Raw genomic sequence first — 16,955 nt, forward strand, 5'->3', positions numbered from 1 at the left:
CTAAGTATTTGGATTATGTACAGCACTGTGCAAAAGTCTTAACCTACGACCTTCGACTTGTAAGAAGTCAGACCTTTCTTGGAATGTTTTGAAGTGGTCCAATAGCTCCCCATGCTTTCTAAGGGTCATTTAGACATTGGCTGCTTTTTTACTCATTATTAATCCGGTCCTTGTACTTGACCATTTTCAGAGGAATATTTTGGTTTGTTAAGCCTCTTTGCAGTGACCTGTCAATCACTCAAGCATTAAAAATTCACCCAACTCATGCAGCCTGTCTAAACTATTAGGCGAAAATTTCTCAGCCTGGTGTGTGTCCTTAAAAAAAAAACATCTGAGGAGAGTGGACAAGTGGAGGACAGTGGCAGGCCTAAAAAACTAGCAGATCTGAAGAATCCAGCACAGCCTGACAGAGGTCCTGTCAAATGTCTGCACCCAGGATTATTTCCAGTTCTACATTTTTATTCAGGGACTCTACCTGTGTGAATTTATGTGATTCATATTTCTAAAAAATGCACCTTGTTGCCGACCTTCTGTCTTTTTCTAGTCACATTTCTTCAGGAAATGATACTGAGTGTTGCTGCCGTAATGTTTTGTGCTGTAAATGTTATAAATACAGACAAGCGGGTGGAAAATATCACTATGTCAACTAAGGTTAAAAACAGAACAGAGCTTTGCAGTCACGAGGGTGAAATGACATGGCTGCATTAAGAAATGCTGTTCACCCTGCTCTCCGCTCAACATGTTCTCTTGATCCACTTTAACTCTTCCTTTATTAAAGCTTTCCACATCTCTGAAGTCAAATTTAATTAAAGATAATCCTGAAAGCTGGAAATACAGCACGCCAAAACGAGGACAGCGTCAGTGCAACCCGAGTTACACTGCAACATTCACTCCACTCCAAAAGTAGCACTGCTGTATGATTAACTAATCTTAGCATATCTGCATGTTAGCAGTGATGATCTCTGTTCAGTCATGCTGACCTCCTGATGGAGCGTTCCTTTGAATCGTGGGATGCCATCTTCTCCTTTTCTTTCAGGGAGGATCCTTCAGTGTATCCTCTGCTAAAGGAGGTAAATAAAGGAAGCCCTGAGGCACCTGTCCTTAGTGTTCAGAGAATCAAACCAGCTCGTATTACGGCTTAAACACAGATCAGTGTCTGTGCATGTTCTTCTTTCAGATGTTTCACTTTCCACCCAAGAGCAGTCTTCATGAGTAAAAGAGGCCATCTACGTCGACGTGGACCGACCATCAGAGAACCGTAATGGCCTATTACACCAACTATCAGCCACCTTGACACCCCTTGAGATTCAGATGCTCAGACTCAAATGAGGACAGGGTGGGTCAATGAGTCTCAGGCCCTCCTCTGAGGTGACAGCCTGACTAGGGGTTCAACATCTGGTAACCTTTTAGAACTGAAGAAGTCTTCGGGATAAGAGGTGACATGTCACAAACCTTCAACTCTCCTTCAACTGGTAGTTTCAGTGATTAAGAAACCCTGATGAAAACTCTGACAACCTATAACGTCACATTTACTCTAATTAGATGACTTTGTGTGCTTACATTCACAGCTGTGTGTCTGAGATGACCACATTGGATGGAGTGGTCTGAAGTCTGTGATTGGATCACAGAGATTACTTGCACATACACTGACCTCATTATGACCCCCAACTTGTCACGATGACTGCCATTCCCTGAGCCTGGTTCTACTGGAGGCATCCTCCTGTTAAAAGGGAGTTTCTCCTTCCCACTATCACCAAGTGCTTGCGCTCAGGGGGTCGTCCGGTTGTTGGGGATTTCTCATTATTATTATTATATGTGCTAAGATATGCTAAGGGTCTTCATCTTACAACACAAAGCACTCAGAGGAGATGAGTGCTGTAATATGGCACTATTTAAATAAAACTGAATTGAACTGAAAACCTTGGTCTTGTTTAACATGAACATGAGTTAACAGGTCTGCTTTAAGTATGAAAATCTGCACTGAAACCAGAATATTTGTCTTTTTTGGGCTCAAAGTATTTAATCTTTATCACAAATTTTAACAAGGTTGTCCCCTCTTCCTCCTCGTTATACTGACCTTATATCCTCTGAATCTGAACTTTGATGTCTCCTCCTCCTTTGCCACCTCCTGCTCGCTGTGCTTCATCAGCTCAGTCCCGATCAAAAATGCCCGGTCCTGGAGAGACACACAATTGAGAGAAATGATCACACAGATGATGTTGACGACAATATTTGGATGTTTATGAAGCAGTAAGTCAGCAGCTCTGACTGATCTCACCATGTAGCTGTCCAGGTTTCTTCCCTGGAAGTTGATGGGGATCTGGTAGCCCACAGGGATCAACGCCGGCTCCGGAGACTCAAACTGAGGACAATTGTCGGACTACATCACAGAAAGAGAAGCAGGAGCAGAAATATTAAGCTCAACAGCTAACAGCACAGTTCACACCTTCAAATACAATGTAAGTACTCATGGGGAAACAAAACACTTCAGGCAACGCTGTGAATTATCCATCCTCGAATCAAATCATCATAGCTCACTGTGAAACACTTCAGACACTTAATAACTCATCAATATAAACAGAGAAAACATTCAATTTCCTTGTTAATATTTGATTTTAATGATGAGCTTCAGCCACTCCATACTTTTTTGTCCATATTACTAGGTAGACTTCATATGCACGTTAGAGCACATATCCCATCAGCTAATTATAGTGGTAAAACTGAGTACACCTGCTGGGATTTTCCCACACAACCACCTCTGGAGTTTACAGAGAATGATCCAAAAAAAGAGAAAATATCCCGTGAGCGGCTTTTCCTCTTTAAGAGGAAAAGTCCATGTTGAGGAGAATGGCCAGACTGCCTCATGCTGATAGGAAAGGCAAAAGTGCTCAACTGACCACTTGTTACAACCAAGGTATGCAGAAGAGCATCTCTGAATGCACAACACATTGAACCATGAAGATGATGGCCTGCAGCTGCAGAAGACCACACTGCTTTCCAATCTGTTAGCTAAGAACAAGAAACTGAGGCTACAGTTTACACATGCTCACCAAAATTGTACAACAGAAGTCTGGGAAACGTTGCCTGGTCTTATCGATCTCAATTCAGACAGCAGGGTAACACGAGAGCACTGCTCCATCCTGGCTTGTATTAACTGTTCAGGCTGCAGGTGGTGTGATAGTATTTGCTTGGTACACTTTGGGCCCCTTTATTACCAACTAAGCATCATCTAAACACCACAACCTACCCTGTCTGTCCCTTCAGATGGACGGACATGTGCACGCCATCTACTAAAGGCTGCTTCTATGTGCCATGTCACAAAACTCAGATCACCTCAAACTCTCTCTCTGGAGTGTTTCTAGCTCCTTGATGAATCTGTGCTTGAAGAATTAAAGCAGTTCTAAAAGGCAAAAGCTGCAGATTATTATTTTATTACCTGTTGGGGTTTGATTATGTAATCTCCATTCACATTATGGTCGTCGTCACTGCAGCTGTGAGTCTGAGCGTCCCACTGACAGCCCCACTTACTGGTCACACACGCTATACACCTGAAAACAACAAGTGCGTGCCATCACACGTCTGCTTTAAGTATGTAAAGCGGACGTGTGATACACACATATATACGCGCGTGTATACTTTTTCGGTATACACGCACGTATATATGGGGGAGGGGAGGTTACATTATCCATCTTACGGTGTATTTTGGTTCTTCCTGACGGTGGCAGCACAGTTGTAGAAGTCATACTTTCCTGACGTCACCTCGATTGAATTCACCACAATCCTCATGGGAACTGACACAAAGTCTACACACACACACACACACACACACATTAAAATCAAGGTTTTGTTGGTGTTGTTTTTCCTATTAACTGTTAAAGGAGCAATTTACCGAGAGTCAAACAAAGTACGTTTCCATGATGCAACCACTAACAGCCGGCTAACTTAGCTTAGCATCAAGACTGCAAAGCTAAAGGAGGGAGGAGGCAGGATATGACTAACTTTGGTCAACAGTAATAAAATTCCAGCGCCTATCAACTCTGAAACAAGGTGTTTATCAGTTTATATATCAGACGTTGTTTTATTATACACACGTGAGAGTAGCATATGCTAATATTTATATCTTTATATTCTTCACATTTCAAGAGTGTGCAATAAAAAAATTACACTAGCACTGTATTCACCAATTTGTTGTATTTTGATACAAAATGTAAAAACATTGGCTTTACTGTTAATATACTTTTTTTCCTGTTAATTATTTCTCCATTTATTTCTGTTATACTACATTAATAAATGGCCTAATAACCTTTACCAGGTTACCACTAATACGTGGCACAAAATAAGGGTCAATGTTAGGAGGCAATGTCTTTTAAAAGGGCAAACTGCAACACCTACATTTTATATTTAAAGGTTTTTTAAAATACAGCTCACTTTCTTGCTCCTGGAGCACACAGCTGATAACAGTTACACAGTTACCCTCTTTTTAATATAAAAACAGACAGAACTTATTGTACACCTGAGTAAAAATACAATAGGATTTTAAAATAGTTAGGTTGAGGTAGCTCCAGTCTCGGTGAGAGGAAGCGAAATACATTTACACTGCACCTTTCATCAACAAGGCAGTTCAAAGTCATTAAAATGCATGAGTATGAGATGTAAACAAACAGTAGGTAATAGAAAAGGAGATACACAGTGTGCTATTAGGATTTAAGACGAGCCAAATAAAAAAAGAAGAAAAACAATAAGAAAAATACATCAAACCGGAGAATAAAGATAACAGTCCAGCTCAAAATATGAATGAATATTCCCAAATCTAATTAAATAACAGGAGGAGTTGGAGAGCATGTTCCATGTTTGTGGACCTGGATCATGATCCAGCTTTGGATAGATTGAGTAAATGATGCAATGACTCAAACTTAGCACTAATTAGCAGATATCAGTGTGTCTGTTCACTTTACCCATGCCGCTTTCTAACCAAGGTAATACCTTAGCTTTTCCACATTCTCAACGGGTTCTTTTAGGATATTAACATGATTGTGGATTCTAGTTTATGCTTATATGTGTTTTTATGATGTGTAATTGAGTGACAGTCCACTCCAATCCAAAGTCCATATACTGAAAACAAACTATCTGTGCATCCTTCATCTGTTCACATACCCTGCTGGTCAGGAGTGGCTGGGATTTCCACAGGGTCGGGCAGCGAACAAGTAACCTGCCCGCCATGTTTCACGGCTCCAGTAAAGAAAGAGCCAAAAACGCACTGCAAGTCATCAGACGGCCTCAGTGCGGGGAGAGCAGGTATGCTGATGTCCACCTGGAGACAGAGTGCACAAATTAAAGGAGTTATGAGGCACAATAAGGGAGAAAGAGAGAGGAGAGTTAGAGATGAACCCGAGAAGGAAAATGAAAGCAGAGAAGTAATTATATTTCACCTCACACCTCAACTGGCTACGGGGAGATAAAGAAACACGAGAGGTGTGAGCCACTGGTAGACAGAGAAAAGGGAGTGTGCTTTCTGTGTACGAGTATGAATTACAGAATAAGACGGGGTGTGACAGAGTAATTAAGATAGGAGCCGCAGTATGCATGCACTGTGCAAAGGTTTGAGGCAGTTTCAGGCATCATCACGCAGAGGACTGACCTGATGAATTCACTGTATTATTAACAGCAGCGCTTGCAGAAGTAACACTAAGACCTAAGTCTTATATCTTTTTAAGTTTCTCCTCTAGCAAATGGTGGCAATGCATTTTTATAAAGTTATACATGACATTGTAATATTGTTGTCATATTTTTATTACACCTGGACATTCACCTGTTTTATTAAAAAAAAACAACAACAACAAACAAACAAACCCAGTCGTAATATTTATTTTTGTTAGTTTGGCTAATCGACATTGAACACATTGAGCAGACAGATTAATATGATGGTATAGATAATCCGGTTCAGAGATGCACTGCTGCTCAACAACTAAGAAAAACATGCACAACACAGCAACAGTTTGGTAACCCGGAGACCACCCGGGGCTGCCCCTCTGATCTGCAAAGCACCAGAGCCCTACAGCTCCTGCTGCGCCTGGTGAGCCCACAGGAGGGCAGCGTCTGCAGTCGCTGATTACTTCTGGATCTGCGTTCCTAATCCCACCTAAGGCTATGAGCTACGGGTAGCTACTGAAAGAGTAAGATGGTGGATGCAAGAGGCTGAAATGAGCTTCATCCAAAGGAAAGGAAGTCCAACCAGGGCAGAGCCAGGAAGGAGACTCTGGAGGGATGAAGTCTCTTTGCTTGCTTTAAAATTTCAGTATAGCCTCCACAAATGAAGTGGTGGAGGAGACCGCTGCTGCCCTTGCGACCAGGACCTGGTCAGGGCCATTAATTACACTTGGCTGGATACTCAACTCCATGGAAGAGTTCAACTCAGGATTCTTTAAGTGCCACACCTCTCTCTTATAGTGTCTCGAAGACTTAAAGACCTTGAACTGTAATTTCATACTTTGAAATCCAGGTTTTTCTATATTTGGTCATGAAATCCTCAGAAACTTATAACAGGGACTCATTCTGGATGACCTCCAGCATTAATATGGTCTGAGAGAGACTGACATTGATGAAGTCTCTTGGATTAGTGACTAAATGTTTTTCCCACAGAAATCGCTACGTCCAGATGAACAGAATCAACTTTTTGGGGATTTCCTTACCTGGATGATTGAGAATGCATCAAGACACATTCTAAGCTTGTAATTCCTTATTATCAGGTTGTTCTTAAAGCTCCATGAAAAGCCTTCAGTGTATCCAAAACACTGCAGCAGGACTGCAAACAGGAAAAGAGAGAGCCTATTTCTCCCATATTAGCTTCTCTTCATTGTCTTCCTGTTAAGCCCAGAGTTGTATTTCAAATTGTTTTCCCTGCCAAACTGTAAAGAGCTGATCTTATCATATTATCCCAGCTAGACGGAGCACGTCACTCTCACTCTCATGTCAGTCTTCATAAACATCCATCTACTGCCGGTTTGTGTTCAGGTGACAAACTCGTGGCTTCAAACAGTGCTTTTCCACCTCTTTGGGATGCTGCTATAGCCTCAGGGCATCATGGACTTCACCCTTTCATTTATCCATGCTTTTGTATACCACTAAAGGCACTTTCAGCTCTTCCTTCATTTACCAAAGTGTTGCCACACAGGATTTGATTTGGCACAAATTTTACACCAGATGCAGCCCTCCCATTTATCCAGGTTTGGTACCTGTTCTGAGAGAACACCAGCTTGTGACCCTTAAAGTCCGGGTTTCAAAGAGGGAAACTTTCACCTGTAAGTCATGTGTGTGTTAACCATGTTACCATTTATATTCCATAATTACCCATTTACTACTCTCTGCTGTAGATTGGGCCCTGTATGCTTTTGTAGGCACCCTTGGCAGGTCTCTGGAGCTGCTTACTGGTCCCATACAGCTGTGAGGTGTTTGTTACATCCCAGTAACACCAGAAGAAACTCTGCCGTTCAGCTGAATTTGTGTTTGTGCCCATCTGATTAGCCTAAGTCCATCTCAACAGACACCTAACCTCAAGATTCTGGTTGTGCTGGAAGTTTCTTCCTGTTAAAAGGGAGTTCTTCCTCCCCACTGTTGTCAAGTGCTTGCTCAAACGGATCGTTGGGTTTCTCTAATACTGTGCAGTCTTGTCCTTACTATGCACTCCCATCCTCTTAATTAAATATTTTTTTCTAATTAATATTTCAATAATAATTTCATTCAGTACAGCGCAATTAGCTCAGCGGGTATGTGACTGCAACAATGTTTGGGTATATTTTTTGTCTTATTCTCTTCCACACTGAGAAAGAGAATAAGAGACCGTGACGTGTCTGACTCTCTGTGCATATACATGTGAGTTTTTGTGTGTGAGAGTTGCGGTGATAATTGCTATTCATTGGCACTGTTCAAACATCAGCTCCTCATTACTCTGTGCTGACCTCAACCGATTTAAATTTTGCTGCTGAAGTTTTAATTTCAAAGTTTTTGATCTTAGCGAAACTATCGGACCAGAGAAGCCCCTGGACGAAGTCACCTGGGACGCTTTCTTCTTTTTAAGTATGTAAAACCTTGAGAAGGAAGTTTTTCCTTCTTTTAAAGCTAAAATCCAATTGTCTTATCAGGTTCAAATCACAAACTAGGGGCTGCAACGGAGGCGATGGCACCAAATTTCCCAATTAAGATGCAACAGATTTATCTGTCTGGTCTCAGAAGATTGTTTGCCGGGGTTTTACATACAGAGTCTTCTGATCAGAGGAATATGAGCTCAACTCCTTTCCACCAGAAACTCACGTCACCTCAAAAGGATTCTGACGTTCAAATTAAAATACTGAAGCAAAGAGCAACGTTTGACACCTTTTCAATTTGCAGATCAGAGTTTCTGATTGTATGTGCGACTTTACGAGATTACAGCAGCGCTATCTGAAGCACATAATTAATTAAAATCAGATACAGGCAGGGCTGCAGACGTGCCCTGAACTTGACTGCAGACCTAACTCTCCAAAGACTTAATACTTAATGAAAAAAATTACAGACCTGAAAAACAGAAAAAGATAACAGCTTAGAGTAGAAACACATGTTTAGGAAGCTCAAACTGTTATTGCGCCATCATCTTCTTGCTCCATAATCACCTTTGCTGGTTTGATAATCCCAAAATTGACTATTTCTAAAAAGGCCTTAACTGTAATACTTAAAACCCCAACCTTCTTATAGCATCTAAGTCAGAAGGGGCATTTAAGTAAGCCTTAAGACACACGAAACAGGAGCTTACAGTGATTTGTTTCACTCCCTAGTCTAACCTCCTTCCTGTGATTTGTTTGCAGTATAAAGATGTCGCACATCCTTGATTGGAGCAAATGTTGCCAATGAACACAATCAGGGCAGCAATTACTTCCCCCCCAAAACATATTCAACAAAGGAAATCAGATGAATATAAACATAGTTTGAAGTGTGGCGCTCATATTAATTAGGCGCTGACAAGACTGGGTTTAACTTTTGTTTAACTCTTTTTGGGAGGGGTTACTTTTTAGCTACACAACTTCCTCAGTTAAATTGCTTGTGTCCTGTCTTTCTTGAGTTAGTTACTATAGCTTGAAGATTTGTTCTGTTTGTACCCCTGTTATAAAGAAAGTTTCAAGGACTTGTGAGAAAAGTACACCCTTACTGCTTTCACAGAAATGATGAGGATAAGCACCACCGGGTGCTGCGAATCTTTTGTAGGTTTTGTCGTTTTCTTAGCTCCCTCTCAGACTCTACAGGCCTCAGATGTTAAACATTACAGATCAATAGTTAAAATTAGAAAAAGACTCAACAAGTATGGCTTGTTTGGAAGGCAAAGGTTTGGCCATAATGGACAGCACAATGCTGGGAGAAAACTAAACACAACATATTAGCACAAATGCCTCATACCAGCTGTCAGCACGGTGATGCTGATGTTAAGAAAGCTGCGAATAACAAATGCCCACAAATCTTAATGAACTAAAGCAATGCTGAAAGGGGCAGCGGGCCAAAATTCCTCCACTATGATGTGATAAACTCATAAAGTCACACAGAAAACCACTGCTTCAAGTTATTGCTGTTAAAAGGTAGCTCTATTACGCTACCGCTACTCATGGAGGGTCCTTAGCTTTTCACAGGGCTGCAGAGCTCCATGATAAATAATACAAAAAAGATCAAACAGCTTAAAAAGAAAAAAACTTGGTACATTTAATGTTTGACTTTAAGACTTTTAACTCTCCTGCTGCCCTGAAGGACAACATCTGCTTTTATACTTTGGACTTATCTTGATTAACTTGTAACTTTGCCTCAAACAAACAAATAGACAAATATAAAAACTGGTTTGAAAGTTTCTGTATTTACGACTGCCACCTACTCGTATTTGCATAGCGTTTATCATAGCCTTACCTGATTGCATTATCACGCAGCCATAATGTTGTTTTGTCGTCTCATCACATCTGATGAGAACAGTGAGGACTATGGTGCCAAAATAAACAATCACCAATATTATAATCTACATACAAAACATTTTTACCCTCACAGCAACTTCAGTCGTTTCATGTCATTCAAACTTGCGACTGCTGAAACTCTTGGAGCTGAATTTTAGTCCCTAAGAATGCATAATGAACTAGATTTTATGCAAGCCGGCTGCATCTGCTGGATAACACCTGAGGTTTGGAGTAGAAATATCACGATGTGGGGACGACGTCGGTGGACAGCGTGGTGCTGCACGCGTTGAAGGACGACGCGTCTTTCTGGCAGATCAGCTCTTTGATCAATCCCTCATTAATTCAGAGAGTGAAGCCGTCATGTTAAGATGTATTGACGCAGCGCAGCATTCTCTGCTGGTGTTTGGTGTACTCCATAAAATTGCTGCTACAGCATTTCGATTTTGAATTTTATAGCGTTACATAAATTAGCTGCTCAGTGTTACTTTAATGCTGTTGGCCAGGATCATTTTTGCCTCCTTGAAAGTACAAGATAAAGTTTTATTAAGGCGGCTGGTACATAATGACAACACCTATTCAAAGACAGAAACTTTTAAGTTTTGCCACGTAGGAGCTACGAGTTCGTACCATGTTATTAAAGGGTTTAGATGTTGGCGTCTCCTGTTTGAAACAAATTTTTATCTTTAAAATCTAAAACACGAGCAAAAGTATCAGTCTGAGAGTAAAAACCCTCCTATTTGTTTTTATACTGCTACTACTTCCATTTGAAGTTTGCTTTGAGGACACTTTCTGTGCCTGCAGTAAATCCATGTCTACCACTATGCTGTAGCGGGTACACACAGTAAAGTGGTTGCAAATGCATGTATATAGACATCCTTGCATACACCCTCTAACGATGCACTACTGAAACAATACATGCTTGCAGTGGCTAAGGACCAGACTGGAACTGTGTGTTTGTCTCTTCTAATGAAAGCTGCTAATAGCAGCTGATCCCCTGCAATTACAGCTGAGCATTACTTACAAAAGCCATTATTACCTAACTTTATGCGTTAACAGGTTAAACAGCCACAACATTTTTACCACTGTGTGGAAGCCTGGGTCAGTTCAGACTAACATTAACCGCTCAATGAGTTAAGAATTTATTCAACATAACACCATTAATGTTATAAGTTTGCTGTATTAGAGTATTCAGATAAATGTGACTTTCAAAGTCAATATTTTTTTGTTGACCTGCTGTTTACTGATAAAAAAACAGAAAACAAAACAAAATGTGATACTGGTGCTATATTCCTATTATGTGGGAGGAAAACTAAAGATGGTATACTTTATGATTGCTGTTGAACACTTTAACCATACTGACAAAAGACTGTGAATTTGGGATCTGATGATAGAATCCATAAGAAGACGATATGTATCCTCACTGATGGTAAGGACAATGCCAGCTAAGGCCTCAGTCCCCTTGGCTGCCTTTGGTTGCTAGGGAAAAATGTATATTCCCAATGGGTTGCCAAGTGGTTTTTGGAAGTCGCTGGCTGTTGCTAGGTGAAGTTGGTTGCAAAGAGGGTGCTGCACCAAAAACCCCCTTGTGCTTGACTGCTAGCAGACTACCACAGTCACCTGTAGTTTGCATGGATGACACAGACTTGTCTGCAAACACTTGCTAATTGAGCAGAGTCTTTCAGAGTGTCTGTCAGTATCAAATGATCAAATAAGAGTACAGAATTAAATCTGAAAAAGTGCAACAAAAAACAGAAATGGAGACCTTAGGAACTAGCTGGCAAGTGTTTGCAGACAAGTAGGCATCTACCATGGAAACTACAGGCAACTGTGACAGTCTGCTAGTGGCTAAAGCAATCACCTAGCCTCAGCAAGCAAAACCCAGCAATCTCTCGCCAACTGGTCGGGGGAGTATACGTTGTTCTGGAACCATCGATGTATTTACTTTTTTTTTTTTTTTTTTTTTTTGTGTCCCGTTTGGATCTTTTGCCATCAGAATTGTTGTCTTAAGGCCAAGAAAGATGCCAAGCGGATTTATTTTACCAAGTGGATCATCATGGCCTTGCCATATTGGTCCATTGGATTGACCTTTATTATAATTATGAATTTATTTTATTTTCAGTTGCTACAAACGGGACAGACATGACTGGGGGATAGGACAGGGAGAGAGAATGAAAGAAAGAGAGGGAGAGAGAGAAAACCAAAGGGGAGAAGAGACGGTGAGAAGGGGGGGAAGAAAGAGAAGAAAAAAAAAACAAAAAAACACCTGGATCACCTGTATGGAGAAAAAAAAACAGAAGAGAAAGCAAACAACAAAGAGCAACATAATAAAAAAAAAAAACGGCACCATCACAATAAACTAGCTAGCAGTAGATATCAGTAGATACTAAATAATAAATGATATTGTGCAGCACGCAAGATAGACAGTGCACAATGTGCTTTGAGGCAGCAGCCAAGAAAGCTGTAGTCCGCGTCTGTGAATACCCGTGTGTACACCTGTGTGCACACCTGTGTGGATCAGCATGCTTGCATTCCAAAGGTTTCTCCATGTAACGATCTGCTAGGGAGTGTGGGGAGCCACAGCCCCGTCCTCCAGGGCTATGAAGCAGGTATGGAAGAGATCAAAACTCCAGACATCCAGAAGGCCCCCAGAACACAAGAGACCAAGGAAGACCAACAGAGGGGCAGCCGCGCCACTGTCCCAGTAAGAGCTGAGGAGAGTCCCAGATGAGGGTTCACTCAGCAGCCACCGAGCAGAAGCCAGGGGGGGGTTGCAGTGACGCGCCCGTGAGCTCCGCCGGCAGCCAGCTGTGCCTGAGTGACCGAGCCCCAGGCCGAGAGGCCGGGGGCACCCCACCTCCGAGGTGGCCCGAGCGAGCCCCAGGTTCCAGGCCCCGATAAGCGGCCGCCAAGGAGTGAGCCGGTGTGTCCCCGGACGCCCACCCCCAGACACAAAGAACCACCAACGCACCGATGTATTTACTTTATTAGTAAAACTAGTTCCAGACGTTTAATGTCAAATAAACTGCGACTGACTCACTATATCACATTTGTTTTTATGTGCTCAAAATCGGAATTTTAAAATTGAGGGTACAAATCAGCCACTCCTGCTATGTGAACCTTTTTGTAACCATAAACTTGAATATTTGCCATGAGCGAACATGAGGCTGGAAGATTAGTGGACAGAATTAATTGACAGCAAGTTACAACAAGAAAAAAAAAATCCACAGCTTATTACGGTAACATGGAAATGTTTTTAGGATGGTTAACCGCAACAAACCGTGTTGGCTGATCTTATCATAGATCAATCTGTGTCGCTGTTGGTGCTGCTCCAACATGATTTTCCGAAACTAGACACCATCAGCAGTTTCTGGGTGTGATGCAACATTTCCAAGAAGCACATTTTTCACTTTCTGAGTTTCATCAGCCTGAAAACTACAGAGCTGTTTTCAAAGGAGCTGTCAGCACAAACAACGATGCAATATACATCTGGCTCGCATAGAGGAATTGTAAATTATAATGTTGCTGTGGATCAAAAAATGTCTTTATCTCTCTGTAGCTCCCCTGAGGGGCCCTGAAGATCCATGTACCAGAGGTTAGAAAGAAGTTTGAAATGCTGCTGACAGAACAGACAAAGAGCCCTCCACCTCTGCCAGAGTTTCAGCTTTGAGTGGTTTAAATTAAGCAGAGCTCAGCAAGAACTGATCTTAGCTCAGGGGGGTTCCAGCACACAGAGGAAAAGATTCACAGCAATATGCATGCTCTTGTAGACCTCCCTCATACCTGGTCTGTCTTCTTGCAGCTGAGGTTCGGCGGGTTGAAACCCTGGATCTGCACACACTTTCCATCTGGTGACCACAGCCAGGTGTTCAGCTCTGATGACCTACCGCAGTCCTGCTTCCTGGTGCACCTGTGAACCGAGCAGATGTTAAAGAAAGAACAAGTGAAAAAATGAATATGAGCTTGGCTTTATAAGGTGGCAATATTAAGCTGGTGTTTCCTGAGTCATACAGAGTTAGCTTTACATAAATGTGCACAAACAAACCGATGGAGGTGGCTAGCACTGACACAGCCTTTGTTCTTCAAACCTTAAGGCACCATAACTAGTATGCTTGTTTGTTAGTTTTCTACACTCGTTTTGCGGGGGGGGGGGGGGGGGGGGGGCAGCTGGTCTACAAGCTGCTCATGTGCGACTCACTTTCCCTCCAGGACACACCAGCCACAGTACGGGTCCTTCAAACCGATGCAGGAGTGGCAGCTCGTCTCCTGCTGGCAGGCTTGGACTGGAACCTTGGTGATCTGCACACATGTGACAGGCTTTTATTGTGAAAGTTCCGTTCTATTAAACAACATACAGGAGATGAGGGAAGAGGAGAAATCTGATAAAAACTAAACAAAACAAAAACACAACTATCAACCAGGGAAAAATATTTTCAAATGATGGTAAAAATAAATCTGATATTAGCTCAGCTTGGAGTGTACACACTATGATTATCACTTAGCAGCTAATGAGCATCATTTCATAAACCCCATTTCAGTTACTTCTACAGCACTGATTGCCTCGTGTTTTTGTGAGCTAACTTGTGCTCTTATTTAAAACCTGTGAGATGGGGCATCTTTATAAAAGTTTAAAACATACGCGCCAATTTAACACTGGCAACGGGGGGGAGCAAGAGCCCGAGAAATGCTCCGTGCTCTTCTGGTGATAAATACGTTTGGGTCCTTTTAGCAGTTATGTGTTTACATTTTGGGAAACTTAGATCTATTAATGAGGTCAGCATATGTGCAAGCACTCCATGTGAGCCAAATTTTCAAGCTTCAGACTGTAAACAGTCTGATTCAGATACTTTCTGTCTATTCTCGGCTCTTGTTGTTGTTGTTATTGAGAGTGGATATTCCTAATATGGTTTTATAATGCACTTAAATCTGACTTTGAGCACTCACCTATAGCTCATAACTTCTGCTCACAAGAGGCAGCCAATCAGAAAGACTATGGCTTTGAGGTCGAGGAGCTAAAGTGGCCCATTTGAGAAAAAAGCATGAAGGAGGAAGAGCAATAGTAATAAAAGAGTCCACAAAGAAAGACCAGCACGAGGATTTGAACCCAGAAACGTCTTGCCATGAGGTGACGGTGCTAACCAGTCCACAAATGTTCCACCCATTTTTAGAGGCAGGACTCTGGATTTAATAACATATCATAAAACATTACAAAACTGAATTATGGAATTAATACATTTACATATTATTAGAACAGATTAATACTGTAACAATGTAACAGCTTAAAGTTAAATTCAATACCACCAGCAGCAAAATTAAAGTACCGTGAAGTATCCTTTTACAGTGATTTACAAGCAGGTTTATGGCATTTATTTGTGACATTTGAGAAAATGTTTTCCTCCCGAAGTCTATATCACTCCGGATACCTTCAATATTTGTTTAACATCTGTAATTTCATGTCTGGCTCACTCATGACTCTCAGCAGGAGTGTAAAGTTCTTCTCTGGCTTTGTCCCACTGGATGTCCATGAGTATTACAGACGTCCTTTCATTTTCTGATGGCTAAATGTCATCAGGCTCGATCAATTAAATTACTGAAGAGCACAGTCAATATTTAATTCCCCACCGATCGCTGTAATGCTAATGGAGTCACAATGGGATGTGAGATTGAAAAGCAGGCACAGGTCCTACACCAGAGTCCAGAGGACACCTGATGATCAGCCTTTATGATTGTTTCTGTTTAGTAAATTAGGATGTAGGTCTTCTGACTGATTGAATTTTTACTCTTACAGCTTCACTTTCAGTGATTGGTTTAATGGCTTACACTCAAGTGATTCATGTGACTGATGTTTTACAGTTCTAACAGATCTGGATCATTTGACATGGAGCATAAATAATCTTTTACGCAGACCGCCTATTAGTATTTTCGATTTTCCTTTACTGAGCAGTATTTTCTTGTAATTGAAAAGCTTGCATTGACGGTATTTCAGTGGAGAACTTTTTCCAACCAGCGGTGGAAATAATTTTCCTCTCTGACATGAAGAGGGGCGGCCTAATAAATTTAAATGAGCAGATGGAACAAGCTCGGGTATCGTCACTTGACTTGATCAAAGTAAATTGCCCTCCTGAAGTGCTTTCTAATTAATTCATTTCTAAATCAATAACATCTTTTTCACTTCGCGGAGAGTGATGGCGACCGAAAGATGAAAGGACAAAGGAAAGAAAGACAGATGAAGAGAAAAAGCCGAGTGGAAAACAAAGGGAGCCGTGGAGAAAGGGAATGAGTGAATAAATCAATGGCTGACTTCTGTGTGGTAATGTAGACGGATGTATTGGTGTTATTCGAACGGATGAATAAATGATCAAATGAGACAGACAGAATAAATGAAAGACTCATTAAGTCTCCGGCCTGATGGATGAAATGGAAAAAAGCAGGAGTAAGCACACGACAGAGTCCCTGACCTTCGGTTTGAGGTGACACAGAGGTGTTGGATGAATGGAAGGAGAGAAAAATGGATTTAGTAAAAATGAATAATCAATCAGCCCCACGTCGGAGTGAGCGAGTCTGACCTTTTTCTCGGTGGTGATGTACAGGTGTTCGAGGCTCGAATCGAACAGCAGGTTCTTGTTGACCTTGTCTCCAGAGACTTTGCCAGCAGCTCGCCCGTACACCTCAGGATGGGCTGACAAATGCACCTTCAGCACCTGCAGAAACACAGAAAGTGCATTAACACATCCAAAACCCACACCCAATCCACTTTTTCAAAATAATATCACAGAGTGTCGTCTCAAGCCTCAAGCGAGGGAAGATGGATTGCCCTGTGAGTCTACAGTGATGAAGAGGGACCTGAGCATGAAGGTAAAACTGCTGACTGAAAGGCCGAGCTATGGCTGCCAACTCTGGGCTGTGACTGGATGAACAGGATCGAGCATACAAGCAGTCGAAGCAGCTTCCTCTGGAGGGCGTCTGGGCTCACCCTTACAGATATAATGAGGGACTCAT

General features: G+C 41.8%; 1 protein-coding gene across 5 annotated transcripts in view; it reads right to left on the reverse strand.

The window, feature by feature from the left end:
* plxnb2a.1 (plexin b2a, tandem duplicate 1) overlaps positions 1-16,955 on the reverse strand; it is a 225,747-nt gene that overhangs the window by 43,407 nt on the left and 165,385 nt on the right. For all 5 annotated transcript variants that reach the window (XM_040035794.1, XM_040035799.1, XM_040035798.1 and 2 more), the window contains 8 exons: positions 16,523-16,657; positions 14,155-14,255; positions 13,740-13,866; positions 5,155-5,311; positions 3,695-3,803; positions 3,437-3,548; positions 2,279-2,380; positions 2,078-2,176 (listed from right to left, as the gene is read on the reverse strand). In XM_040035794.1, coding sequence (XP_039891728.1) covers positions 2,078-2,176; positions 2,279-2,380; positions 3,437-3,548; positions 3,695-3,803; positions 5,155-5,311; positions 13,740-13,866; positions 14,155-14,255; positions 16,523-16,657 — 942 coding nt within the window. The remainder of the gene's footprint in view (positions 1-2,077; positions 2,177-2,278; positions 2,381-3,436; positions 3,549-3,694; positions 3,804-5,154; positions 5,312-13,739; positions 13,867-14,154; positions 14,256-16,522; positions 16,658-16,955) is intronic.

This window comes from Simochromis diagramma, unplaced genomic scaffold (genome assembly GCF_900408965.1).
Source record: "Simochromis diagramma unplaced genomic scaffold, fSimDia1.1 OVJJ01000816.1, whole genome shotgun sequence".
Classification (NCBI taxonomy): domain Eukaryota; kingdom Metazoa; phylum Chordata; class Actinopteri; order Cichliformes; family Cichlidae; genus Simochromis; species Simochromis diagramma.